The following is a 26,723-nucleotide window of genomic DNA, read 5'->3' on the forward strand; positions in this document are numbered from 1 at the left end:
GGGGCCCGTCTGTCAGATCAGACTCTCCACAGCGGTGAAAGGCCCCAGGAGGCAGCAAGGGCAGTAAAGTCCCCTCCGTTTGGGGCCAGATTGGTGAACCGCTGGGTGGCGACTCCGGCTGGGGCTATGCTGGAGGTCAGGCTGGGCGGGTCTCTTCCGGCTTCAGTTTCCACAGGCCGGATCAGCAGCGAGTGTCGAGCTGGCGTCATCTGTCCGAGGGCTCGATGGATTCGCCCCGCGGGGCCCTGGGCCTGGGGTTCACAGCAGGGTCCGGGAATGGACGTTGTCGGGCCGCTGCTCACTGCGCAGTGTTAGGAATAGGGGCATCACCTGGATCCAGCTGCCTTCAAACAACCCGTTTACCAGCCGTGCAGAGCCTGGCTGCATGTCGGGGATCTGCGGGATTCTGCCATAGACCCCCGTGAGCCACCAGAGAGCAAAGAAACTAGATTAAAGGGACATCATCCAATTCCCCTGCACTCCCCTGGGCACAGCCCACCCACCCTTCTCCTAGTGCTCCATGGGAGGGGCGGGGCTGGGTGTATCCCGAACGGGGAGGGAACCCATCGGGCTGGGGTCTGTAACGCTGAGTGTGGCGCCCCCTTCTGGTGACTCGCTCCAGTTCAGCGCCCCCTTTCTTCTCTTCCACCATTGCCGCTCCCGGAGTCGCAGCTACCCTGTGTCTCAGCTGTCCGGCCAGGTCACGCTGTGATCCCCATTCTGGGGGAGCCTTTCAAAGTCAGACCCCTCTCTCCTATGCCTGCTAGCGAAACCCTTCCTCCGGGCTCCTACCCCCCTCGGGGCTTCCTAGCCCCCCTCGCCTCAGGCCCCCATGACTGGGCCCAGCCCTCGGGCTGTATAGAAGCCCCACCTGTCCCCTCCAAGGCGAGCTTCCTTCTAGCTAGTGCCCTACACGCAGCCTAAGTCACTTCCCCTTTGCAGCTTAACAGGCTGATCGGGCCCCCTCTTAACCCCGCTGTGTCAGGGCTAGTGCGGGGCGGGGATCGCAGGGTCCTGGTCTGGAAAAGGTTGGGCCCCCAATCTGGGGGTGGGAGAGGGGTTGTGCCGCAGGGATTGGGGCCCTGAAAATAGCAGGGAAGAAAGGAGAATAGAATGGGGAGGAGGGTTAGATGGAGCAGACAGACTGACCGACAGACCACGCCCCCTGCAATCGGTGGAAGGTGCCTCCATGGTCATTCACCCCCCGTGCGCCTCCAGCCGTGCTGTGTGACACTAGGGTTACCATATTTCAACAATCAAAAAAGAGGACGGGAGGAGCCCTGCCCCTGTCCTGCCCTAGCCCCGCCCCTGCCCCTTCCACTCCCTCCCACTTCCTGCCCCCTCAGAACCCCCAACCCTCCCCCCCACGCCTTGTCCCCTGACTGCCCCCTCCTGAGACCTTCCCTACATCCTAACTGGCCCCCTAGGACCCTACCCCCTACCTGTCCCCTGACTGCCCCAACCCTTATCCACACCCCCACCCCCAGACAGACCGCTGGGACTCCCACGCCCCATCCAACCACTCCCCACCCCCTGACAGCCCCCCCCAAAACTCCCGACCCATCTAAACCCCTCTGCTCCCTGTCCCCTGACTGCTCCGATCCCTCTCCCCACCCCTGCCCCCTGACAGCCCCCCCCAGAACTCCTGACCCATCTAAACCCCTCTGCTCCCTGTCCCCTGACTGCTCCGATCCCTCTCCCCACTCCTGCCCCCTGACAGCCCCCCCCAGAACTCCCAACCCCCCCCCACTCCTTGTCCCCTGACTGCCCCCTCCTGGGACCCCTGCTCCTAACTGCCCTCCAGAACCCCACCCCCTACCTAAGCCTCCCTGTTCCTTGTCCCCTAACTGCCCCCTCCTGAGACCCCCCCACCTGTACTCTGACTGCCCAAAACCTTACACCCCCATCCCCCAGACAGCCCCCCCGAACTCCTGACCCATCCAACCCTCCCCCCTGCTCCCTGTCTCTTGACTACCCCTCCCAGAACCTCCCTGCCGCTTCTCTGACCCCCGGCCCCCTTACTGTGCTGCAGAGCAGCGCTCTCGGCAGTGGGGGAGGGGAGCAGGGTCGGAGATCCAGACTGCCGGAGGCCGAGATCTGCGAATGCAGGGGGGAGGGGGAGGGGGAGGGAGGGAGAGGAGGGGAGGGGTCTCAAGCTGCAGGGGAGAGGAGGGGGGAAGTGGAGGAAGGGCTCTGGCTGCCGGAGCCCGTGCGAGTGGCACGATCCGGCCGGCTGCCCTGTAAGCCGCGCACACTCTGCATGGGGGGCGGGGGAAGTCCGGACATTGACAAATTCCCCCCGGACGCTATTTTTAACTGAAAAAAGCCGGACATGTCCGGGGGAATCCGGACAAATGGTAACCCTATGTGACACGCCCCTCCCCCGGCTTTCCCCTCTCAGACATCGACGAGTGCAGGAAGACCCCAGGTATCTGCGGCCCCAACGCCACATGTATCAACACCCACGGGAGCTACAGGTGTGAGTGCCGGGCCGGCTACGTCCCCTCCGACGGGAACACGACCCTGTGCCAAGGTGGGTCCTGCCGCGGGGGGCATGGAGGGGGCACCTGGGGGGCTGGGCAGGGGCTGGGTTACACAGGCAGAGGTCTTGCCCGAGGGGGCAGCAAGCTGGGAACTGGTCTGGGATAATGCGCCCCCCATGGACGGGGTCCCTCTGGGCCTCAGCCCTGGCTCGGGGGAGCTCAGCCTCCAGGCCCCACCCACCCTTCTCCTAGTGCTCCATGGGAGGGGCGGTGCTGGGTGTATCCCGAATGGGGAGGGACCCATAGGGCTGGGGTCTGTAATGCTGAGTGTGGCGCCCCCTTCTGGTGACTCGCTCCAGTTCAGCGCCCCCTTTCTTCTCTTCCACCATTGCAGCTCTCGGAGTCGCAGCTGCCCCGTGTCTCAGCCGTCCGGCCAGGTCACGCTGTGATCCCCATTCTCGGGGAGCCTTTCAAAGTCAGACCCCTCTCTCCTATGCCTGGTAGCGAAACCCTTCCTCCGGGCTCCTACCCCCCTCGGGGCTTCCTAGCCCCCCTCGCTTCAGGCCCCCACCACTGGGCCCAGCCCTCGGGCTGTATAGAAGCCCCAACTGTCCCCTCCCAGGCGAGCTTCCTTCTAGCTAGCGCCCTGCATGCAGCCTAAGTCACTTCCCCTTTGCAGCATAACAGGCTGATCGGGCCCCCTCTTAACCCCGCTCTGTCAGGGCTGGTGGGGGCGGGGATCGCAGGGTCCTGGTCTGGAAAAGGTTGGGCCCCCAATCTGGGGGTGGGAGAGGGGTTGTGCCGCAGGGATTGGGGCCCTGCAAATAGCAGGGAAGAAAGGAGAATAGAATGGGGAGGAGGGTTAGATGGAGCAGAGAGACCGACCGACAGACCACGCCCCCTGCAATCGGTGGAAGGTGCCTCCATGGTCATTCACCCCCCGTGCGCCTCCAGCCGTGCTGTGTGACACTAGGGTTACCATATTTCAACAATCAGAAAAGAGGACGGGAGGAGCCCTGCCCCTGTCCTGCCCTAGCCCCGCCCCTGCCCCTTCCACTCCCTCCCACTTCCTGCCCCCTCAGAACCCCCAACCCTCCCCCCCACGCCTTGTCCCCTGACTGACCCCTCCTGAGACCTTCCCCACATCCTAACTGGCCCCCTAGGACCCCAGGGCTGGTGCAGGGAGGGGATCGCAGGGTCCTGGTCTGGAAAAGGTTGGGCCCCCCGATCTGGGGGTGGGGGAGGGGTTGCACTGCAGGGATTGGGGCACTGCAAATAGCAGGGAAGAAAGGAGAATTGAACGGGGGGTGGGTTATATGGAGCAGACAGACTGACCGACAGACCACGCCCCCTGCAATCGGTGGGGGGTGCCTCCATGGTCATTTGCCCCCAATGCACCCCCAGCCCTTCTGTGTGTGACCCCCTCCTCCCTCTCCCCGCTGTCCCTTCCCAGACATCGACGAGTGCCGCAAGACCCCAGATATCTGCAGCCCCAGCGGCACATGTGTCAACACCTACGGAAGCTACTGGTGTAAGTGCCGGGCCGGATACGTCCCCTCCGACGGGAACACGACCCTTTGCCAAGGTGGGTCCTGCCGTGGGGGGCATGGAGGGGGCACCAGGGGAGCTGGGCAGGGTCTGGAGCTACACAGGCAGAGGTCTTGCCCGAGGGGGCAGCAAGCTGAGAACTGGTCTGGGACGCTGCGCCAGCTCCCCTGCCCCCCATGGACGGGGTCCCTCTGCGTCTCAACCCTGGGTCGGGGGGCTCAGCTTTCAGGCCCTCACCTCCCCCCAGCCCAGCCTGTGCATCCACTGGGGTGTTTCTGGTTGTCTCTGAGCCACAGACACCAGTGTGCCCAGGTCTGGCTCTGGGAGCGGAGCAGGGTCCATGCCGGGGATTAGGGTGAGCAGGGCTGTCAGGGGCCAGGCGTCTCTCCCGCCCCCCCTTCCCCTCCCACAGCAGTGTCCAATTCCAGCACTAATTCCTGGCTGGGATTTCTGGGTGTTTCGGTCATGGGAATGACTGACGATGCGCCCATCCCCCATGCGTCGCCACCAACTCAGTGCTGCCGTATGTGAAATGGTCACAAAGCGGGGGCCAGAGCCCCAGTGGTGTCAATTGGTGCAGCACCACTGACTTCAAGGGGTTTTCGTCCCAGCTCTGCTTCTCCAGCTCTCAGTGCCCCAGACAGGACTGCAGGCTCCTCAGGGGCTGGCCGGAACAAGTGCGTCTCTGCACGTACAGGCCGGGTCCCTAGGTAGAAAACCCCACTCCCTGCACGGGGTGAGTGACCCCGCTGCACCATGGAGCCCCGACATCCCCCGTGTATCCCCCTTTGCCTGGCAGCTGGCGCTACTCGCGTTGGCAGCCTGGCAGGTGCACGGCCCTCCCAGTGGCGTAGCCACGGTTGCAGCTGAGGAGGAGCAGCGGAGAAAAAAGGCACCGGTCCTTCGGTGGTTTTTCGGCAGCCCTGCGCATGCGCCGAAATGCCGCAGAAAGACGGAGCGGCGCATGCGCAGGGCCACCCCGCTTCCCCTTCCGGAGCGCTGTCCGGGGCACTGAGACCCTCGGCCACGCTCTCAGGGCCGGAGTCCCAGCCAGAGCACCAGGAGCCCGCGGCCCCGTTCTGCAGGCTCCACTTTTGGGGAATGTGGTCAGGGGAAGCGGCTGCTTCCCCTGAACCCCACTAGCTATGCTACTGGGCCCTCCAGCGTTTGGCTAGATCGTGGCAGGGCTCTCTGTGCCCGGGCAGGGCGGGGCCCATCTGTCAGATCAGACTCTCCACAGCGGTGAAAGGCCCCAGGAGGCAGCGAGGGCAGTAAAGTCCCCTGCGTTTGGGGCCGGGTTGGTGACCTGCTGAGTGGCGACTCCGGCTGGGGCTATGCTGGGGGTCAGGCTGGGCGGGTCTCTTCCGGCTTCGGCTTCCACAGGCCGGATCAGCAGCGAGTGTCGAGCTGGCATCATCCGTCCGAGGGCTCAGTGGATTCGCCCTGCGGGGCCCTGGGCCTGGGGGTCACAGCAGGGTCCGGGAATGGACGTTGTCGGGCCGCTGCTCACTGCGCAGTGTTAGGAATAGGGGGATCCCCTGGATCCAGCTGGCTTCCAAACAACCCGTTTACCAGCCGTGCAGGGCCTGGCCGCATGTATAGAAGCCCCACCTGTCCCCTCCCAGGTGAGCTTCCTTCTAGCTAGCGCCCTGCACGCAGCCTAAGTCACTTCCCCTTTGCAGCTTAACTGGCTGATCGGCCCCCCCTTAACCCCACTCTGTCAGGGCTGGTGCAGGGAGGGGATCACAGGGTCCTGGTCTGGAAAAGGTTGGGCCCCGTGATCTGGGGGTGGGGGAGGGGTAGTGCCGCAGGGATTGGGGCCCTGCAAATAGCAGGGAAGAAAGGAGAATAGAATGGGGAGGGGGGTTAGATGGAGCAGACAGACTGACCGACAGACCACGCCCCCTGCTATTGGTGGGGGGTGCCTCCATGGTCATTCGCCCCCCGTGCGCCCCGAGCCGTGCTGTGTGTGACATCCCCCCCCCACCGCTTTCCCCTCTCAGACATCGACGAGTGCAAGAAGACCCCAGATATCTGCGGCCCCAACACCACGTGTATCAACACCAATGGGAGCTACAGGTGTGAGTGCCGGGCCGGCTACATCCGCTTCAATGGGAGCACCACCCTGTGCAAAGGTGGGTCCTGCTGCTGGGGGCATGGAGGGTCTGGGGTTACACAGGCAGAGGTCTCGCCTGAGGGGGCAGCGAGCTGGGAACTGGTCTGGGACGGTGCCAGCCCCCCTGTCCCCCATGGACGGGGTCCCTCTGGGTCTCAGCCATGGCCCGGGGAGGGCTTAGACTCCAGGCTCTCACCCCCCCAGCCCAGCCTCTCCGTCCACTGGGGTGTCTCCGGTTGTCTCAGAGCCACAGCCACCAGCGTGCCCAGGTCTGGCTCTGGGACTGGAGCAGGGGCCAGGCTGGGGAAGGGGTGAGCAGGGCAGCCAGGGGCTGGGCGTCTCTCCCCCCCGCAGCAGCAGGGCTGCCCAGAGGATTCAGGGGGCCTGGGGCAAAGCAATTTTGGGGACCCCTTCCATAAAAAAAATTTGCAATACTATAGAATACTATATTCTCCTGGGGGCCCCTGCCGGGCCCAGGGCAAATTGCTCCACTTGCCCCCCCCTCTGGGCAGCACTGCCCAGCAGTGCCTGTATTCCTGCTGCACGGCTGGAGTCTCTGCCCTGGGAAGATGGCAGCAGGGGGCGCAGTCTGTGCCTAGAGGCCACTGTGGGGCCAGCCCGGGACTCCCTGCTGGATTCTCCCCCAACACACACCAAAACCACCCACAGCTGGGGGAGAGGGTTGAGGGGAGATACGGCTGGGATGATTCCACAGCCCCCATCCCACCCCACTGTGGCTCAGTTCCCCTAGGACGGGGAGGGGGGACGGTTCCTTTCACAGAGACCAGCTTGTGGGCAGAGGATGGGGAGAAGGGGCTGGGCACATGTGTGGGGCTGAGTGTGTGTGTGGGGGGGTCACTGCTCCCCCTGCTGGGAGAGGATCTATTACACCCATATCACTGACATGGGCTGGGTGTGTCCCTGCCAGAGGGAGTGAGGGGAGGCTGCTGCCGCCCCCTGCTGGAGGGAATGAGTCCTGCTCTCGGTGCCTGGCTCTGGTACATGCACCTACCCAGCCAGACCCCGCATTTCCCCCACCCATCTCTCACTCCTCCTCCCTTTCCATCCCCAGAGCTCACCTGCCCTCGGCTGCTGGATGATGACAACTCTGCCGAAGCCAAGGTGAGAGGGGCACAGACCCCGGGGTGGGGCGGGATAGACCCCGATTCCCCTTTAGTGCCACGTTGCTTTTCACTGATCTCGCCCCACGAGGATTCTGGGGCCAAACTCACCCCTGGGCAAAGAGCCAGTGGCCAGTCCCTGGAGCCCCTGCAGTCCAGCCACGGCCTAGGCCTTTGCCCCGGGGTGATTCTCACCCTCCAGGATCGGCAGCATCAGGCTGCTGCAACTCGCTTCAGCTTGCAACCGCCGTCCCCCCCCATCCCTTGCAAACGCCGGGCACCCCCTAGGGGCCAGACGGGGCATTGCCCGCGCTCCCTCTGGTGCCCGGCTTCTGAGCCGAGGGAGCATCTCGGGACGGGGGGAGGTGGGCTGCGATTCTGTGATCTCTTTTCCTGAGCCAGGCCTGGGCCTTGTTTTGCAGAACTTCCTGGGCAGCTTCCCAGCACAGATGGGACGTCTCTGCAAGGCGGCGCTGGAGGAACTGAAGCAGATGAAGGCTCAGAGCGCTGAGTCTGTGATGGGGCAGCTGCAGGTGCCAAGCCAAAATTCGGGGCCTTGCTGGGTTTGTTCCCGTTAGGGGGAGGAATCGCTGCTCCTACTCGGATCTAGTCTCAGGGCAATCTGTAGGGATGCAGCGCCTGGAACAGGAGATAAATAAACAGCAGCACTGCCCAGAAATTCCCATGCCTGCCTCTCCAGGGGGCTCTGTGCCCAACAAGCTGCTCTCCTAGGTTCCTAGGCTAGACGGGACCATTGTGATCATCTAGTCTGACCTCCCAGGCAGTGATGTCAATTGCAGGAGAACTTGTCTTTCCTTTCAGGGGGATTGTGGCAAGGCAGTGGAGGACTAGCAATCTAGGAATGGGGGGCGCGGCAGGGGCTCAGGCACTGTGCACCAACACCCCCCACGTTTGCTTGGCCAGGGCTTCTTGGACATTCTGGAGAAGCAGATAAATCTGGTCGGGCAGCAGAGCGAGAGCGTGGAGCAGAGACACCGGAGCGCGACGGAGCTGATGGCCATAGTGGAGAAGCTGCTGAGAACGCTGGCCCTGACCCTGCCTGACAGCACGATCAGATTCGCATCCACCAATGGCACAGGTCAGCACCTGGCCACGTGGCCCCAGTTGGGCTTTCATCACCCGCAGCCTACGCTCCCGCCCCACTCCCCACAGTGACCCCTGCTGGGAGACGGGAGCTCCCCCCCACAGCCAGTGCTCCCACCCCACTCCCCACAGTGCCCCCTGCTTGGAGAGGCTGGGACTGGAGTAGCTGGGAACTCCCCCCACAGCCAGGAAAGCACCTTGCCTAGCTACAGGCTTCCTCTCCATGTCTCTGTTGTGAGCCCTGGCCGGCATTGTGGTTGCAGAGCTGGGGCTGGTGGTCAGGCAGGCTGGGAACCAGAGCCAGGAGACCGTGACGCTGCAGCAGAGCAAGACACAGATGGAATTAAACTGGGCCGGAGACCCAGGGCAGAAAAATGAAGGTATGTGGTCATCGCCTGTGCTGGGGTGTGTATAGCGATGGGCACGACCAGGGCATTGGGAGCAGCAGCATAGTGCCCCCTGGTGCCAGGCTGGGGTATGTATGGGGATGGGGCATGGCCAGGGCATAGGGACCAACACCTCCAGCAGTACAGCACCCCCTAGCACCAGGCTGGGGTTTTTAGGGGGATGGGACAAGGCCAGGGCATGGGGGGTAGCCCCTCCTGCAGCACAGCACCCCTGGCACCAGACTGCCCCTGGGCCCCTCCTGCCCCCATTTCATCCGTCTCCTCTGTCTCTCGCAGGCTTCACGCTGGCCGGGCTGCTGACATACCAGGGGATGAGCCCCCTCCTGGACGGTGCTGGGCGGGTGGAGGCGCCCGAGTGGGACGAGATCGGCCAGACGGGGAAGTGGGCGCAGGAGCCGGGGCGGCCCAGCTACCGTGTGCTGTCTCCAGTGGTGTCGGCCTTCATCAGTGACCCGAACTCCCAGGCACTCGGCCTCTCCGTCAGCATCCACTTCAGCCACCCGGTGCCGGTGAGCCCCTGGGCTGGGCATGGGGGAGGAGAGCCTTGGGCGCTATGGGGCAGAGCTGGGCCCATCTCTAGTGACAGCCCCCACGCCGGGCAGCAGGTGAATCCACCTCCCACCCAGGGACAAACTGATGCTCTGTGCCCCCAGCGCAGCCCAGCCCCTCATATCCCCCCCATCTGCCCTCTCGGGGCCTGGGGAGTCCTGCCCCCCATGCGGCCCCAGCCAGCCCCCCACCCGGCTCCTGCCTCCCCATGCACCAAGTGTCTCTCTGTCCCCAGGAGAACAAGACCAACCTGCGCCTCCTCTGCGCCTACTGGGAGCCTGACAGCAGGCGCTGGGCCACCAACGGCTGCACCCTGCAGAAGTTGAACGCCACCATCACCCGCTGCCAGTGCAACCACCTGGCCAGCTTCGCCGTACTCATGGCCTTCTATGAGCTGGAGGTAGGAGCGGCCCTCGCTGGGGCCTCGGGGCTGGTCTGGTTCTGTTCTTCCCCTCAATCATACCCAGCGGAGCAGGAGTCACTCCAGATTCCCCCCGGAGTAAAGCCATTCCCCACCGGCTGGCAGAGCCCTGGATCTGATCAGGGCACAAGCAGCCACCCCCCAAAGGGAACAGGGAGACTCCCCAAGTAGCAGCGACCAATGTGCCTGGCCAGGACGTTCGGTAAGGGGGGCCCGGGCCGCGCCCCACAACAGCTCAGGAGCCTTCTGCCCTGCAGCCCTTCCCCGCCCCCCATCGGGTGCACTTGCTGGGTGGGGTTTGGCTGTGGGGGCCAGAGCAGGGGGAGCAAGAGGGGAGTGTTGGAATTAATCCAGGGAGGGCGAGGGCCTGTTCTGCCCGTGTTGGAGCCGGGGGGAGAAGAGAAATCAGGTCCCCGCCCTCCCTGGATTCACTCCTGCTCCATTGAGAGCAGAACGTCCCGGCTCCATTGGGAAAGGGCCAGGACTGAGAATCCACCACGCCCCCGGGGAAGCTGTCCCGGGTTCATTTACCCTCCCTGCCGATATCCAGTGTGACGGTCTCGCTTCCAGCCCTTTGGCTGCTAGACCCAAGAGCCCATGATCACAGTCCCTATAGACTGACCCAGTCACCCCTTCCCTGTCTCTGCTAATCCAACTGAGCTCCTGGAGTCTGTCACTACAGGGCAGGTTTGCAAATCCTTTCACCATCCTCACAGGCCTTACCACTATTCATGAAATAATCTTATTTATTATTACTGATCATTAGTACACAAGGAGACTTCAGACATTAGAACAGAAGCACATGCTTAAAGTGAAGCACCTGCTTTACCATGGTGCCGATTCAGAATTCTTTCCCACACCCCAGGCAGGAGCTCCTCAACCTCTTGGGTTCTTTTAGTAAAAGCCCGGTTTAAAGTGCCCACTTTCATTTTCTTTGACTTTGTCTCATTCCTCCCGGCTAGTCCTCTCTGTTAACCCCTGGAACGCTCTGCTAACGAGACGACGCACAACTGAAAAACACAATCCCAATTTGTTTATATATATATTTATGTCTACACAAATGAAATTAATGGGCAGCAGGTTTAAAACAAATAAAAGGAAATTCTTCTTCACCATTCCTTACCCATTCTGGCTAATATCCATTAATGGACTTAACCTCCATGAATTTATCTAGTTCTCTTTTAAACCCTGTTATAGTCCTAGCATTCACAACCTCCTCAAGCAAGGAGTTCCACGGGTTGACTGTGCGCTGTGTGAAGAAGAACTTCCTTTTATTTGTTTTAAACCTGCTGCCCACTAATTTCATTTGGTGGCCCCTACTTCTTATATTATGGGAACAAGTATATATCTTTCTTCATATGGGACCCATTACAAACCCCTAATCATTTTAGTTGCCCTTCTCTGAACCTATTCTAATGCAAGTATATCTTTTTGGGGATGAGAACTATCCACGATGACTCCAAGATCTTTTTCCTGATTAGTTGTAGCTAAATTAGCCTCCATCATATTGTATGTATAGTTGGGGTTATTTTTTTCCAATGTGCATTACTTTACATTTATCCACATTAAATTTCATTTGTTATTTTATTGCCCAATCACTTAGTTTTTTTAGATCTTTTTGAAGTTCTTCACAGTCTGCTTTGGTCCTAACTATCTTGAGCAGTTTAGTATCATCTGCAAACTTTGCCCCCTCATTGTTGACCCCTTTCTCCAGTTCATTTATGAATAAGTTGAATAGGATTGGTCCTAGGACTGACCCTTGGGGAACACCACCCTCTCCATTCTGAAAATTTACCATTTATTCCTACCCTCTGTCCTCTGTCTTTTAACCAGTTCTCAATCCATGAGAGGATCTTCCCTCTTATTCCATGACAACTTAATTTACATAAGACCCTTTGGTGAGGGCCTTCTGGAAATCTAAGTACACTGTGTCCACTGGTTTCAGAGTAGCAGCCGTGTTAGTCTGTATCCGCAAAAAGAAGAACAGGAGTACTTGTGGCACCTTAGAGACTAACAAATTTATTAGAGCATAAGCTTTCGTGGACTACAGCCCACTTCTTCGGATGCATCCGAAGAAGTGGGCTGTAGTCCACGAAAGCTTATGCTCTAATAAATTTGTTAGTCTCTAAGGTTTCACAAGTACTCCTGTTCTTCTTTTTGTGTCCACTGGATCCCCCTTGTCCACATGTTTGTTGACCCCTTCTAAGAACTCTAATAGATTAGTAAGAGATGATTTCCCTTTACAGAAACCATGTTGTCTTTTGCCCAACAATTTATGTTTTTATGTGTCTCACAATTTTATTCTTTACTATTGTTTCAACTAATTTGCCTGGTACTGACGTTAGACTTACTGGTCTGTAATTGCCGGGATCACCTCTACAGCCCTTTTTAAATATTGGCGTTACATTAGCTAACTTCCAGTCATTGCGTACAGTACCTTATTTAAAGGTCCAGGTTAGCAACCATAGTTAATAGTTCCGCAATTTCACATTTGAGTTCTTTCCGAACTGGTGAATGCCATCTGGTCCCGGTGACTTGTTCCTGTTAAGTTTATCAATTGATTCCAAATCCTCCTCTAGTGACACTTCAATCTGTGACAGTTCCTCAGATTTGTCACCTGCAAAAGACGGCTCAGGTTTGGGAATCTCCCTAACATCCTCAGCGGTGAACTCTGAAGCAAAGAATCCCTTTAGTTTCTCCGCAATGACTTTATCGTCTTTAAGTGCTCCTCTTGGATCTCGATCATCGAGGGGCCCCACTAGTTGTTTAGTAGGCTTCCTGCTTCTGATGTACTTAACAAACGTTTTGTTATTACCTTTGGAGTTTTTGGCTAGCTGTTCTTCAAACTCCTCTTTGGCTTTTCTTATGACATTTTTACACTTAATTTGGCAGTTTGTGCTCCTTTCTATTTACCTCACTAGGATTTGACTTCCACTTTTTAAAAGATGCCTTTTTATCTCTCACTGCTTCTTTTACATGGTTGTTAAGCCACGGTGGCTTTTTTTTTGTTCCTTTACTGTGTTTTTTTAATATGGGATACATTTAAGTTGAGCCTCTATTATGGTGTCTTTGAAAAGTATCCATGCAGCTTGCAGGGATTTCACTCTAGTCACTTTACCTTTTCATTTCTGTTTAACTAACCCCCTCATTTTTGCATAGTTCCCCTTTCTAAAATTAAATGCCACCGTGTTGGGCTGCTGAGGTGTTCTTCCCACCACAGGGATGTTAAATGTTATTATTTTATTGTCACTATTTCCAAGCGGACCTGTTATAGTTATCTCTTGGAGCAGATCCTGCGCTCCACTCAGGACTAAATCTAGAATTGCCTCTCCCCTGGTGGGTTCCTGTACCAGCTGCTCCAAGAAGCAGTCATTTAAAGTATCGAGAAATTTTGTCTCTCCATTTCGTCCTGAGGTGACATGTACCCAGTCAATAGGGGGATAATTGAAATCCCCCACTATTATTGAGTTCTTTATTTTGATAGCCTCTCTAATTTCCCTTTGCAATTCATCGTCACTATCACTGTCCTGGTCAGGTAGTCAATAATAGATCACTTCTGTTATATTCTTATTAGAGAATGAAATTTCTATCCATAGAGATTCTATGGAACATGTGGATTCATTTAAGATTTTATTTCATTTGATTCTACATTTTCTTTCACACATAGTGCCATTCCCCCCTCACACAACCTGTTCTGTCCTTCCGATATATTTTGTACCCCAGAATGATTGTGTCCCATTGATTGTCCTCACTCCACCAGGTTTCTCTGATGCCTATTATATCAATATCCTCCTTTAACACGAGGCACTCTAGTTCACCCATCTTACTATTTAGACTTCTAGCATTTGTGTACACTTTAAAAACCTGTTTCCCGATGTGTCAGATTCTTTTTTATGTGAATCTTTCTCATCTGATCTGGCCCATACTTTATCCTCTTCCATCCTCTCCTCCTGACTAAAACCTAGAGAATCTCTATCATTAGACTCTCCCCTAAGAGAAGTCTCTGTCCGATCCACGTGCTCCTCTGCAGCAGTTGGCTTTCCCCCATCTCTTAGTTTAAAAACTGCTCTGCAACCTTTTTAATGTTAAGTGCCAGCAGTCTGGATCCACTTTGGTTGAGGTGGAGCCCATCCTTCCTGTATAGGCTCCCCCCATCCCAAAAGTTTCCCCAGTTCCTAATAAATCTAAACCCCTCCTCTCTACACCATCGTCTCATCCACACATTGAGACTCTGAAGCTCTGCCTGCCTACCTGGCCCTGCTCGTGGAACTGGGAGCATTTCTGAGAATGCCACCATAGAGGTCCTGGATTTCAGTCTCTTTCTTAGCAGGCTAAATTTGGCCTCCAGGAAGTCTCTCCTACCCTTCCCTATGTCACTGGTACCTACATGTACCAAGACCCCCGGCTCCTCCCCAGCACTACACATAAGTTTATCTAGATGCCTCGAGAGATCTGCAACCTTCGCACCAGGCAGGCAAATCACCATACGGTTCTATATAATGCCTGCATCTGTAATTTTCACTCCATGCATCTGAAGAAGTGAGGTATTTTACTCACAAAAGCTTATGCCCAAATAAATCTGTTAGTCTTCAAGGTGCCACCTGACTCTTTGTTGTTTTTGTGGATACAGACTAGCACGGCTACCCCCTGAGACTTGACACCATCTAATTTGGGGTCTCCCACTCCTCTTATCTTCTGCATCTATGTTTAGCACCTTGTTTCCTGTTTGTTTTTCTGACTTTCTTGTCACAACCCCATGTGAGCCTGGGTCCCTCAGCTTTTCTATAATTGGTCCTACTTTCACTCTTGCCCTAATTCCCTCATTTCGAACACGGTCCGTCCTTGTAACTCCAAGCATCCATCTTAACATTTTCACTTCCTCTGTCTTCAAGAATAGCCCCTGGCTCGTCCTCAGTCCCTGGCTTTCGGAGCCATACAAAAGTGCAGCCCTGATCACCATCTTCTAGAGCTTACCTTTCTGTTTGATAGGTGTTCTCCTATCGCAGAGCACTCTCTTGCTTCTCGCCCTTTACTCCGTGCCTTTCCCAGTCTGCTTATAAGTTTCTTGTTGAGTTGATCATTTTCCTGTACTATGATAGAATTGTACCAATGGAAGGGACCTTGAGAGGCCAACTAGTCCAGTCCCCAGCACTCATGGCAGGACTAAGTATTATCTAGACCATCCCTGACAGGTGCTTGTCCAACCTGCTCTAAAAAATCTCCAATGCTAGAGATTCCAGAACCTCCCTAGGCAATTTATTCCAGTTCTTAACTATCCTGACTGGAAGCTTTTCCTAATGTCCGATTTAAACTGCCCTTGCTGCAATTTAAGCCCATTGCTTCTTGTCCTATCATCAGAGGTTAAGGAGAACAGTTCTTCTCTCTCCTCCTTGTAACAATCCTTTATCTACTTGAAAGCTTTTATCGTGTTCCTTCTCAGTCTTCTCTTTTCCAGACTAAACAAACCCAATTTTTTCAATCTTCCCTCATAGGTCATGTTTTCTAGACCGTTAATCATTTTTGTCGCTTTTCTCTGGACTTTCTCCAACTTGTCCAACTTGTCCACATCCTTCGTGAAATGTGGCACCAGAACTAGACACAATACTCCAGTTGAGGCCTAATCAGAGTGGAGTAGAGCGGAAGAATTACTTCTCATGTCTTGCTTACAACACTCCTGCTAATACATCCCAGAATGATGTTTGCTTTTTTTGCAACAGCATTACACTGTTGACTCAGATTTATCTTGTGGTCCATTATGACCCCATCCACAAGGCTTGTTTCCCTGCCAAAGAAAGTTATCAGATTGATTTTACAGGATTTGTTCTTGACAAATCCATGCTGACTGTTACTTATCACCGTATTATCTTCTAGGTGTTTGCAAATTGATATCGAACCTTCTAAAACTTCTGTAGCTTTGCTAGTGGCTGGTCCCAGACTTACACGCCCATTGTCTTCCTGCAGGAGAGCATTGAATCTACAGACCATATACTCTGATTTCTTCTGCTGATTTTCATGCCATTTCTTTCCAATATGCACCTCCTTGTCTAGCTGCATCTTCCTTCACTTCCTCTTTCCTCTCCCCCCACAAGCACTACATCATCTGCAAAAGGCAGGTACCAGGGGGCTACTCTCTGGCTGCTTTCTGTCAATGCATCCACCTCCAACGTGAACAAAAAGGGGCTTAGTCCCAAGAATTGATGTATTCCAGCTGTTACTAGAAACTGTTCCCTTTCTCCACATGAACCTCGCGCTGTGGCAACAGCACCATCGTCTGAGGTGCTCACGAGGAGACGATGGACATGTCTAATATAAAAGCTTTATTCACTCCATGAGGGGTGTCAGGATCAGGCCCCTGCATAAAGCAAATACCAATGTCAGTCGCCCTTCAGCGCCTGCAGAACTCACCCTCTGCCCTGGGTCTCTCTGCAGGGAAAGCGGAGCGTCGGAAGCAGCGGGTTTTGCTCTTTCTTTAATTCAGCCTTAGAGATTTTGATGTCCACGTGTGGAAATGGGAGTGCGGCGTTATCACTGGAGGTGAGAGGCTCTGCCCACTGAATGTGACCTGAGGGCTAGTGCCCCTGTGTGTGTCCCAGAGCCGTGCCGGATGCTGTGCTGGCAGGGCCGGCTCTAGGTTTTTTGCTGCCCCAAGCAAAAAAATTTTTGGCTGCCCCACACCTGAGCCCTGGGCTCTCACCCGCCCCCCCCACCCAGAGCCCTCCCCCACCCGCATGTCATGCCGCCGCAGCGCTGGGCTCTCCCCACCCACCCACACCCCCTGCCACCCCAGCCCTGGGCTCCCCCCCACCAGTGCTGACTCCGCCCACTCCCCCTTTGCCTCCAGCTGGTCAGGGGCTGGCAGAGTCGGGGTAAACAGTGGGGCTCCCGGGCCACGCCTCAGCCCAGGGTCCCTCCAGCCAGGGCTCCCACCTCTAGGACCGGCCGGGACCCAGCAGGGAGCTGAGGAACCGGGGCAAGGTAGACCCAGACGGAGTGGAGCCCCAGAGAGCAGGACGCGGGCCCCGCATGGCAGCGCCCCGCCCTCTATGGCCCCGCTGCTGCTGCTTCTGGCCACCCTGCCACAGTCCCTGGGCGGCTCGGGCCGCTTCGCCCAGCCCCAGCTGCAGCGCTGGGGGGCGGCCGCCCTGCGGCATCTGCAGGCAGCTCCGTGTGTCCCGCGGGGTTGCCCCCAGCCCAAGTGTCCCCCGCTCGGAGCCTGCTCAGCCCAGCCACAAAGTGCAGGTGCTGCTCCCCGCTGCAGGAACTGCAGCAGCGTCAGGGCGCCCCCCCACCCACGATGCACTGCTGCTGCCAGGGCCGGCTCTACGCTTTTGAAGCAAATGTGCCGCCCCAAGCACGTGCTTGGTTTGCTGGTGCTTAGAGCAGGCCCTGTGTGCTGGGTTAGGAGTCTCACTGGGCGGGAGGGAGACATGTAGATACTCTTCAGAAAAGATCTGTGCCCTCCACTGCTGTGGGGAGTGGGGGTGCAGCCTCTAGTGGTGTTTGTCTGTGTCTGTGTGCACACGCCCTCTAGTGGTGTGAGTGCACGTTTGTGTTTGTCCATCCACATGCGCCCTCTAGTGTTCAGAACTGTTGTTGTTCATCAGAGGTGCTATAGTGCTGACAGTTAATGGGGATTCTCCTCAGCTCATCTGTCAGTGACGTGAGTTTTTCAGGCAGCAGGATCTGGGCTCTATCCCTGCCCTGCCAGACATTTCTGAGCAGCTGCCGGATGCAGCAGAGAGACAGCCTAGGAAGCCGTGGGCCTGTGACAATGTTGTTCCCTGGCATCTGTAATGGAGGGATGCAGGAGTGAAGAAGAAAGGACAAAGGGTTCTACCCCAGTTGGCTTCAGGTCCCAGTGGGGCCCCGAGTCAGCCTCAGTGGACCCCCTTTGTAAAGGGCTTCCACTCTGAGAGCACTGCAGCCCCCTGAACTGGGAGAGGCTGTGATACCCGATGCCCCCTGGGAATACACGAGACCTGGCACCTAAATCCCGGACTCCTTGCTCCCAGGGCCTTTCCTTTCCTATCCCCAGAACGCGACTCTCCCTTTCAATGCCCTCCTGAACAGCACCTCCCTCTGGGATGGCGGAGACAAGAGGGACGTGGGGTCGGCTGTGACGGTCCTGCTGCTGAGCGTGGAATGGGCTGCGCTGGCCACTGCGCTCCGGTCTCCAGATAAGACAACACAGAACATGACGACAGAGTCTATGGGTGAGGGGGGACATGTGGCTCTCAGCGCCACCTGCTGGCTGCCGTGAGATACGGGGTTACACACTGTGCCCCAAATCCACTGGAAGTTAGAGCCTATATACCATTGTGGATGTGAGCCTGTGTTCAGTACAGACACAGACCAGCACTGCCCCTGCACCAGGAAATATAACCCAGCCCCACCAGTGCCCCCAGGAGCAACAGCAATGGCCGAGAAGGGTTTAAATGTAATATTTGGTATTCCACCACTAGGGGCTGCCATGCTGAGTCAAGCGCCTCCCCCCACCCCGAATACTCTCCCTTCTGGGGATGCAGCATCCACAGGGAGACAGAGCCAGAATGGGGGGAGAGGATATGGTGATCAATGGAACTTGGTGCGGGGAGGGGCTCCAAACTTCCACCTCCCACAGTGCAAAGTGCCCTGAAGCCCCCCAGCTCCAAGTGGAGTGGGAGGGGGGTGGATCTGGCCCAGAATGGACAGATTCCCAGGGAAGGGGTTTTACAGCGAGGGGCTCTGTCATTCCTCACCCCCACCCCCCACAGCTATCCAGACGCGGCTCGTCACAGGGAACTGCAGCCGGGACAGTGAGGTCTTCACGCTGAGAGCTCACGAGGAGACGATGGTCGTGCACTGTGATACAGTCACCGGGGCAGCCACACAAGGTACCATCCTGGGGATGGAGACACCCAGGGCCCAAACCACAGCACAGAGCGGTTCCTGGGCACTGAACCCCAGTCTGGGTTCCCCCGTTCCTCCCTCCCTCCCCATGGATCCCCAGGCCGGGCCCTGGCCTCTGTCTCTAGCCCTGGAGGGCTCCTTGCTGGCTGAGCCAGTGGTTCTCAGGCTGTGGCCATGGAGCTGACACCTTCGTTCCTGCCTGTCCCACAGCTTGAGCCCCGAGCAGTGAGGAGTTGGGGGCGCAGAGGGGAGACGGCTCATGAGAGGGTCTCTGGTATGAAGTGGGCCCAGAGAATGGAAAGGGCAGGGACGCCCTAGTCTAGCCAGACCCCCAAATGGAGATGTGGGGACCAGGGTAACGTGTACCTCAGCTGCCATATTCAGGTACTCCAGCACCAGGGGAAACTCATCCCTGGCCAGCCCCTCTCCTGGTCTCACTGAGGAAAAACTGAATCTTCATCTCTGCATCCTGCAGCTCGACGTTTCCAGCCGGACGCGTTCCTGGGGGCTCCGAGGGAGGAGGTAGCACAGTCCAGTGGTTAAACCTTAAGAGTTGTGGCCAGGATCCTGGGTTCCATTCCCAGATCTGCCACACACTCACTGTGACCCCTGGGCACCCGGCCGGCTCCTTCTTTGCCATAGCGTCCCCAGCTCCCTAACGAGGGATCATCTCCTCTCCCAGCAGGTTTGGGGGCTGCTGCTTTTATTTCCTACTCCAACCTGGACTCCATCATCAGTGCGAGACGTCTCAGCGAGGGAAATCTACCGGCTGGTGGGAAGCTGGAGAAGAGTCATCTCAACTCCAGGGTGGTGAGTGGGGCCGTTGGAGACGGGAGACCCATTCACCTCTCCAGACCCGCAAACTTCACCCTGCGCCACAAACAGGTGCGTGAAGGAAGAGCCTTTCTCTTTGCTCCATATCTGGGGCTCCAGAGGGGCCTATAGAAGGCACCATCTCCTGCCGGGCATTTGGACCATGCTGCCTTTCTGGCTATCGATGGTCCTGAGAAGAGGAGGCCTCCTTATTCCTGATGAGTTGGGGCTGTTTTACTGGAGGAGGTTACCGGGGGTCACACCATGACACATGGCTGTGCAAAGTGCTCTAGGGGAGAAGTCGGCAAACTACAGCCCGTGGGCCGCATCTGGACAGGAAGCCATTTTAAGACAGCACACGAGCTCCCGCTGGGGTTGGGGGCCGCCCCATGCAGCTCGGCCCCAATCTGGTGGGAGCGCTGGGTTGGGAGACAGACCACATGGCTCGGCCCCACTCCGGCCTGGGCAAAGGGTGACGGGCCTCACCACATGTCTCCCAGAAGCCACGGCATAGCCCCGCTCCAGCTCCTACATGCTCCAGTGACCCCCTCCGGTGCTCCAATGGGAGCTGCAGAGGCGGTGCCTGCGGATGGGGCAGCGTGCAGAGACGCCTGGCTATGCCTCTGCGTAGGAGCCGGAGAAGGGACATGCCACTGCTTCTGGGAGCTGCTTGAGTTAAGCGCTGCTTGGCCCCTGGACTCCTCAAGCTCTCCCCATGCCCCAACCCCCTGCCACAGCCCTGATCCCCCTCCCGCTCTCCAAACCCCTTGATCCCAGCATGGAGCACTCTCCTGCCCCCCAAACCTCTCATCCCTAGCCCCACTCCAGAGCCTGCACCCCCAAACAAAGCCCTCAACCCCTCCCACACCCTAACCCCAATTTTGTGAGCATTCATGGCCCGTCATACAATTTCCATTCCCCGAAGTGGTCCTTGGGCCTAAAAGTTTGCCCACCCCTGGTCTAGGGTAACAGCTCCGCCTAGCTCATCCCTGAGCCGGAATAACTGGAAAGGCACTTCAAAAACAGACTCCAACGAGAAACTGCTGAGCTAGAATTGATATGCAAACTAGACACAATCAACTCCGGTTTAAATAAGGACTGGGAATGGTTGAGCCATTACAAACATTGAATCTCTCACACTTGTTATCTAACTGTCTGTCTGTACTCGGCTAGCTTGATTATCACTTCAAAAGTTTTTTTTCTCTTAATTAATTGGCCTCTCAGAGGTGGTAAGACAACTCCCACCTATTTATGCTCTCTGTATGTGTGTATATATATCTCCTCAATATATGTTCCATTCTATATGCATCCGAAGAAGTGGGCTGTAGTCCACGAAAGCTTATGCTCTAATAAATTTGTTAGTCTCTAAGGTGCCACAAGTCCTCCTGTTCTTCTTTTTGCGGATACAGACTAACACGGCTGCTACTCTGAAACCACTTTCTTTAGAGACTGTGGTTCAGGGAATCAGCATGAAATACTTTGATATGGTAATGAAGTGGTTAGGGTGCATATGTGTATGTGTGCACACAGCACTGCCCTCTGCTGGATGCAGTCAGAACTGCTCAGCCATGTGCCATGTTCCTTGTAGTGCTAATGGTTAGCAAGGATTTATTTCCCTTTCACTCCAATAGCAGGGCCTGTGCTTTTAGAACATCAGGATCTGTGTTCTCTCTCCGCTGCCACCGTGATGGCCCAAGTGGGCATTGGGGGCTGCGTGGGGAGAGCCGAGTTTGCTATAGACATGTGATAACAGAAACGACATTCTGTGGTCATGTGAGGATGAGGATGATTCTGTTGTTTCCAGGCCAAAAGAGAGGAGGAAGAGGCTCACTGCGTCTACTGGAAAGTAGTGGCCGAGAGCGGCAGCTGGTCTCGAGATGGCTGCACCACCGTGCACATAAACAGCACTCACACCAACTGCAGCTGTGACCATCTCTCCAGCTTCGCCGTCCTAATGGCTCCCACCACAGTGACGGTATCTCACCGTGAGACTCGGATCACAGGGCTGGACCCTGAGCTCCACACTCAGCCGTGGACAAAGCTCTCCATGGAGCGACTGGAGGCTTTGCTGGGAAAAAGGCTGAGTCGGAACCCAGGGGGCTGGGCTGGGGTCACTGGTGATTCTTCCTTTGCTGTGTTACAGGAGAGTTACCCACTGACCATCATCACCTACGTGGGACTGACCCTCTCCCTGCTGTGCCTCTTGCTCGCCATCCTCACCTTCCTCCTGTGCCGCTCCATCCGCAACGTCAGCACCTCCCTCCACCTGCAGCTCTGCCTCTGCCTCTTCATGGCCGACCTGCTCTTCCTCATCCCGGTGACTCCCACCGGCAGTCCAGTACGGCCTGATTCTCCCCTGCTCTGTTCCTCCACTCACAGCAGGGCTGGGGTATGTGGTTTGATCCCCTTTGTGATCCCTGGATTCTGGGCTGTGCAGGACACAGGGGGGATTCCCAGGGGGGTGTTTCCACCCCGTTAGGCCCCTTCACACTGGGCACAGTGGTCTGAGTGTCCCCAACCCCTGGAGTTAAGCCACTTCTATTCCTATGTCACAGGCTCCCTGTGCCTTGATTCCTCTCCTATGTGACTTGCCAATGATCACCCAGGGACTCTGTGGTAGGGCTGGGAACAGAACCTGAATCCCCTGAGCCCTGCTCCCCTGCTCTAACCACTAATCTCTGCTCCCTTCCTGCATCAGCAATGTGCACCCGCAGCACCCTCCATAGAACGAGGAACCTGCCGTCTCTGGGTCACGGAGCACTATAACTGGAGAGCTGTGCTAACTATAATCCCAGTGTCACCCCCCGGCAGGTCTCCCCCATACTCAGCATTTCCCTTCCCCACCGCAGTGTCCCTGGGCTCTCTGTCCCCCCCCCAGGTGGCGTGTGCTGTCATTGCTGGGCTCCTACACTACCTCTTCCTGGCCTCCTTCTCCTGGATGTTGCTGGAGGGGCTGCACCTCTTCCTCACCGTCAGGAACCTGAAGGTCGTGAATTACACCAGCGCCAGCCGGTTCAAGAAGAGATTCATGTACCCGTTCGGCTACGGATTCCCAGCCCTGGTGGTGGCTATTTCTGCAGCGGTGAATCCTGACGGCTACGGAACTTCCGAACAGTACGTGCAGCGCCCATCCCGAAGGGGAGCTGGGATGTGGCTTCCATGCGCTTGTCCAGCTCACCCCAGGTCTGACTTGAACCTAGATTTCCCTGCTCACCCTGCCTGGGAGCTGAATGTCCCCCTGGGACCCTTCCCATCCCCAGGGACACTAAGCTGCCCCGAGTGCTGCAGTTGAGTTGCCCACCTGTCAGACATCTACACTCCTCACCCCTCTGATGATGCGGAAGAACAAGCCAGAAAGATCCCAGCTTGACTCCCAGGTCCCCAGCTGGGTTGGTGGGGCTGGTGCATAGGAAACAAATGGACCTTCTTCCTGTGTGCAAATCCCTGAAGATCCCCTCTCTAAAGTGAGGGACTCACTAAAACAGGGCGTTGCGTGTTCTAGACACCCCAGGCCAGATCCTCAGCTGGTGTAAATCAGGGCAGCTCCACTTCCTTCAGTGCAGCGAGGCCAATGTCCATCCGCTGCATGTCTGGCCCTCCAGCAATACTGCGCCCATCCACCAGAACGGGTCATTTGAGGAGGTGGAAGAGGAAGTGGGGGCTGAAAGCAGGAGATGCTGAGGTACATGGGAAGGGCTGTTTACCTGCTGCCCGCAAGAGAGTCGGCCATGTCCCAGGCAGGCTGAGATCCATCTCGCTTTTGAGACCCAGCTGCCTTGTGACCCCCCCTCTCTGCCCCTGGGGCTGAAAAAGGGCAGTAATCCCATTAACGTCACCTTCTTCTTCCTCCCTCCCGCTAGCTGCTGGCTCAGCCTTGACAGAGGCTTTCGTTGGAGCTTCCTGGGTCCAGTCTGTGCCATAATCCTGGTGGGTACCTCCCAGAACCACAGGGCCCCATTCTCCTCTCACCTCTGCCACCCCATTGATTTCAGTGAAGCAGGGAGGAGAACGTGGCCCATAAAACACAAGGAAAGACCCAGTTAGGTCCCACCTGGCTCATCTGCTGTGGTCAGTCCCGGGATGAGTCCCTGTGCTGTATCCCCAGGCCGACAGCCTTTACTCGGGCACGACTCCCATGGACATCAGTAGGAGTTTTGCCAAGTGAAGACAGAAGAGTTTGGTCTAGTCTAGTTAATGACCCAAGGAACGAGGAAGGGAGAGGGCTACACTTTGCCGTGGTTTTTGTAGGGGGGGAAACAAATGTCCCTACATATTCCTCCCTACCCCCTGGGGAAGTTTCGGGGCGGGGATTTCTTACAGCGTGAAAGTGGCAGGAAGTATTCTAGAGGCAGAGTCTGGAATCTCTGAGCCAGATCCTGCTCTCAGTTACACCAGTGTAAACCCAGAATAACTCCTGACTCCACTGGAGAGGCTCCATATTTAACTCTGAGCAGCATCTGGCCTCTGTGATCCCATTGATCCATCTCAGCCCTGGCTGTGCTGTCAGCTCCACGCATGGGGAGGGACCGAGAGCTGCCAGGGGATATTACAGGAGAGGGGATGATTCCCACCGGAAATGAGCAGTCCCCGGTTCTGCAGTGTTCGGATCGGTCCCCTGGGATCGTTCTCTGCCTCAGCTGGAGTCACCGGCCCCGGATGGGATGTTTTACAGGAAATATTTCCCACTCTTCCCACAGATAAATATAACGTTCTTTGCCCTGACCCTGTGGATCCTGAGAAACAGACTCTCCTCCCTCAATGCAGATGTGTCCACCCTCAGAGACCACAGGTGAGATGGCAACAAAACTATACTGGAGGGTCAGATGCCTTGGCTTGGAAGGTCCTTGGCACTGGGAGGGTGTGAGGGATTGCAGGAGGAGACCAGCATATCTAGGATCCATAGGAATGAATTCCCATAGTGTTTGCATTGACAGTAACCGTGTCCCACACAGGAAAGCCAGGGACGGTAGCTCCACCCCACTCTGCCCAGATCCTCCTGACCCAATTGCTCTCCATAGGGTTATTGTAACGGGATCTCTCCATCTGCCTTTATCCAGGTTACTGACCTTTAAAGCCATCGCCCAGCTCTTCATTCTGGGCTGCACATGGAGCCTTGGTCTCCTCCACTTCGGCCCAGCAGCCACGGTCATGGCGTATTTATTCACCATCGTCAACAGCCTGCAGGGAGCCTTCATCTTCCTGGTGCACTGTCTCCTCAATCGCCAGGTAATGCCCATGGCCCGTCAGCGCCCAGCACCTTCACTGGCCTCGCGGTGGCCATCTCTGATCTTCTCCGAGTTAGTTACATAATGCAGTGACCATGTCCCTCACTCTCCAGGTGAGAGAGGAGTACAGGAGATGGATCAAGGGATTCCGAATGTTCAGCACGAAATCTCAGACATCCGATCTATCCATGTCTGCTGTCCCCACCACCAGCACCAAGACGGTAAGAGGTCCTCTGCTCTGTTCCAATACCTGCCTGTGACACAGTCATCTCTAGCTGGGTCTCATCACTGCTGTAAAGGTGATTTGCCCCCGAATGACGCAGGATTGTTTATGAGCCAGCTGGGAACGTCACTGCAAGTGTTAGTGAGAGTCGGTCACTATCGAGGAGTATCCTAGATGTCTTAGGCACCAGAACAGAATGCCCTGTCCTGGCACCTCCGCGTTCCCTTCCCTTGGCTCTCCTGGGAGCTCCAGGGGTCACTCACTGTGGACTAGGCAGGCATTGGCTCTTGCAGTGTAATGATCTGAATAGATCAGATTGTCCCCTGGGATTGAATCCTTGTCAGTGCAGACGGATCATCCCCAATGAGCAGTCAGCACCGTGAAGAATTTCCCCTGGCTCCATTATCCCTATGGGTCAGGATCCAGGGGCTTTGTGTGTCACCTCCCAGATACAACCCACCAGTTTGCACATTACACTCTCGGTGGTCTTGGAATCTATTGTCATTTTTCTGCTTTTCTTGCCAGGAGTAACCCTTCTGCCAGGTGGAGTCGGCAGCAACCAGGGCCGGGTTCAATACCTAGGGGTTCCAATACAACTCAGAACCGGCTGGAGCCCCCTGTGCTGTTGCACTCCATATGCTTTATGGAAATATGCTTATGAATATGACATAACTGGAATATGCTTTATGCTAAATACCCCTTGTGGGGTGTCTTTAGAAAGCTTGTAATCTACTAAGTGTGTTCATCCTATTTGTTTGCATGTATTTCTATATCTGAAGTTAGGAGAATAAGATATAAACTTGTATCACTGAAAAACATACAAAGTGTGTATGCACCCATTAAGGGTGCTCCAGAAACAATCAGTTGTAAATGGCCTTATTCCCTGTGTACGTGTGGGCCAGCCCATGGGTGATGGAGACTAGGGGTCTTACAGTGACATGTGCCCATGTCACCTGATAACAAAATCCATCTTAAATCTGGTACTTTTCCATTTAGCAGGAGGGGTGGGGACCCAGAGAGACAAAAGATTCCCCTTTGTGCCAAAACTATAAAAGGGGGTGGAGCAGGACAAAGCACTGCCGGTCATGAGAAAACCCCTGCTTACCACCTGAGATGTCTATTGGAACTAACAAAGACTGTACCAGGGGAAAGGATTGGGCCCAGACTAGGAAGAAGTCTGTGAAAGAAACTTATTGGAACATCTTTGAGGGTGAGATATTACATTAAGAAACTGATTACAGGTATTAGGCTGAGACTTGTTTAATTTGTTTTATTTTGCTGTGTAACTTACTTTGTTCTGGCTGTTATTACTTGAAACCACTTAAATCCTCCTCTTTCTAATTAATAAAATCACTTTTGTTTATTAATAAACCCAGAGTAAGTGATTAATACCTGGGGGAGCAAACAGCTGTGCATAGCTCTCTATCAGTGATAGAGAGGGTGAAAAAATGATTAATTTACCCTGTATAAGTTTTATATAAAGTAAAACAGATTTATTTTGGGTTTGGATCCCATTGGGAGCTGGGTGTCTGGTTGCTGGAGACAGGTAAACTGCTGAGCTGTTTTTAATTAAAGTCTGCAGCTTTGGGAGCATGGCCCAGACCCTGGGTCTGTGTTGCAGCAGGCTAGTGTGTCTGGCTCAACAAGGCAGGGTTCTGGAGTCCCAAGCTGGCAGAGAAAAGAGGCTCAGAGGTAATTTCAGCACATCAGGTGACAGTCCCAAGGGGATCTCTGTGATTGAACCCGTCACACCCCCACCCAGTAATCTGGGAAAACTTCACACCACCCCAGGTGCCTGTAAGAGGCAACACATCCCCTCTCACA

The 26,723-nt window shown here is 55.9% G+C and overlaps 1 protein-coding gene across 1 annotated transcript; it reads left to right on the forward strand.

Annotated features, from left to right (window-relative positions):
- Positions 1-2,332: 2,332 nt before the first annotated feature.
- Positions 2,333-26,265, forward strand: LOC101943770 (adhesion G protein-coupled receptor E2-like). The gene is made up of 22 exons (XM_065576473.1): positions 2,333-2,357; positions 2,402-2,533; positions 3,937-4,068; positions 6,035-6,166; positions 7,220-7,269; positions 7,691-7,801; positions 8,193-8,367; positions 8,636-8,752; positions 9,056-9,288; positions 9,564-9,728; positions 16,179-16,283; positions 17,785-17,962; positions 18,503-18,622; positions 19,321-19,523; positions 21,256-21,426; positions 21,595-21,840; positions 22,330-22,565; positions 23,312-23,378; positions 24,149-24,240; positions 24,509-24,677; positions 24,790-24,897; positions 25,425-26,265. The coding sequence occupies exons 1-22, from the start codon at positions 2,333-2,335 to the stop codon at positions 25,428-25,430; spliced, it is 2,973 nt and encodes a 990-aa protein (XP_065432545.1). The 3' UTR covers positions 25,431-26,265.
- Positions 26,266-26,723: the final 458 nt, after the last annotated feature.

This window comes from Chrysemys picta, chromosome 22 (genome assembly GCF_011386835.1).
Source record: "Chrysemys picta bellii isolate R12L10 chromosome 22, ASM1138683v2, whole genome shotgun sequence".
Classification (NCBI taxonomy): Eukaryota; Metazoa; Chordata; order Testudines; family Emydidae; genus Chrysemys; species Chrysemys picta.

Coding starts and splice junctions, on each gene's coding strand:
- LOC101943770 (XM_065576473.1), top strand. CDS start 2,333: ATGTCCGGGGGAATCCGGACAAATG. Junction 9,729..16,178: donor TGGCCTTCTATGAGCTGGAG/GTAGGAGCGGCC, acceptor GTCTCTCTGCAG/GGAAAGCGGAGCGTCGGAAG. Junction 16,284..17,784: donor GTGCGGCGTTATCACTGGAG/GTGAGAGGCTCT, acceptor TCCTATCCCCAG/AACGCGACTCTCCCTTTCAA.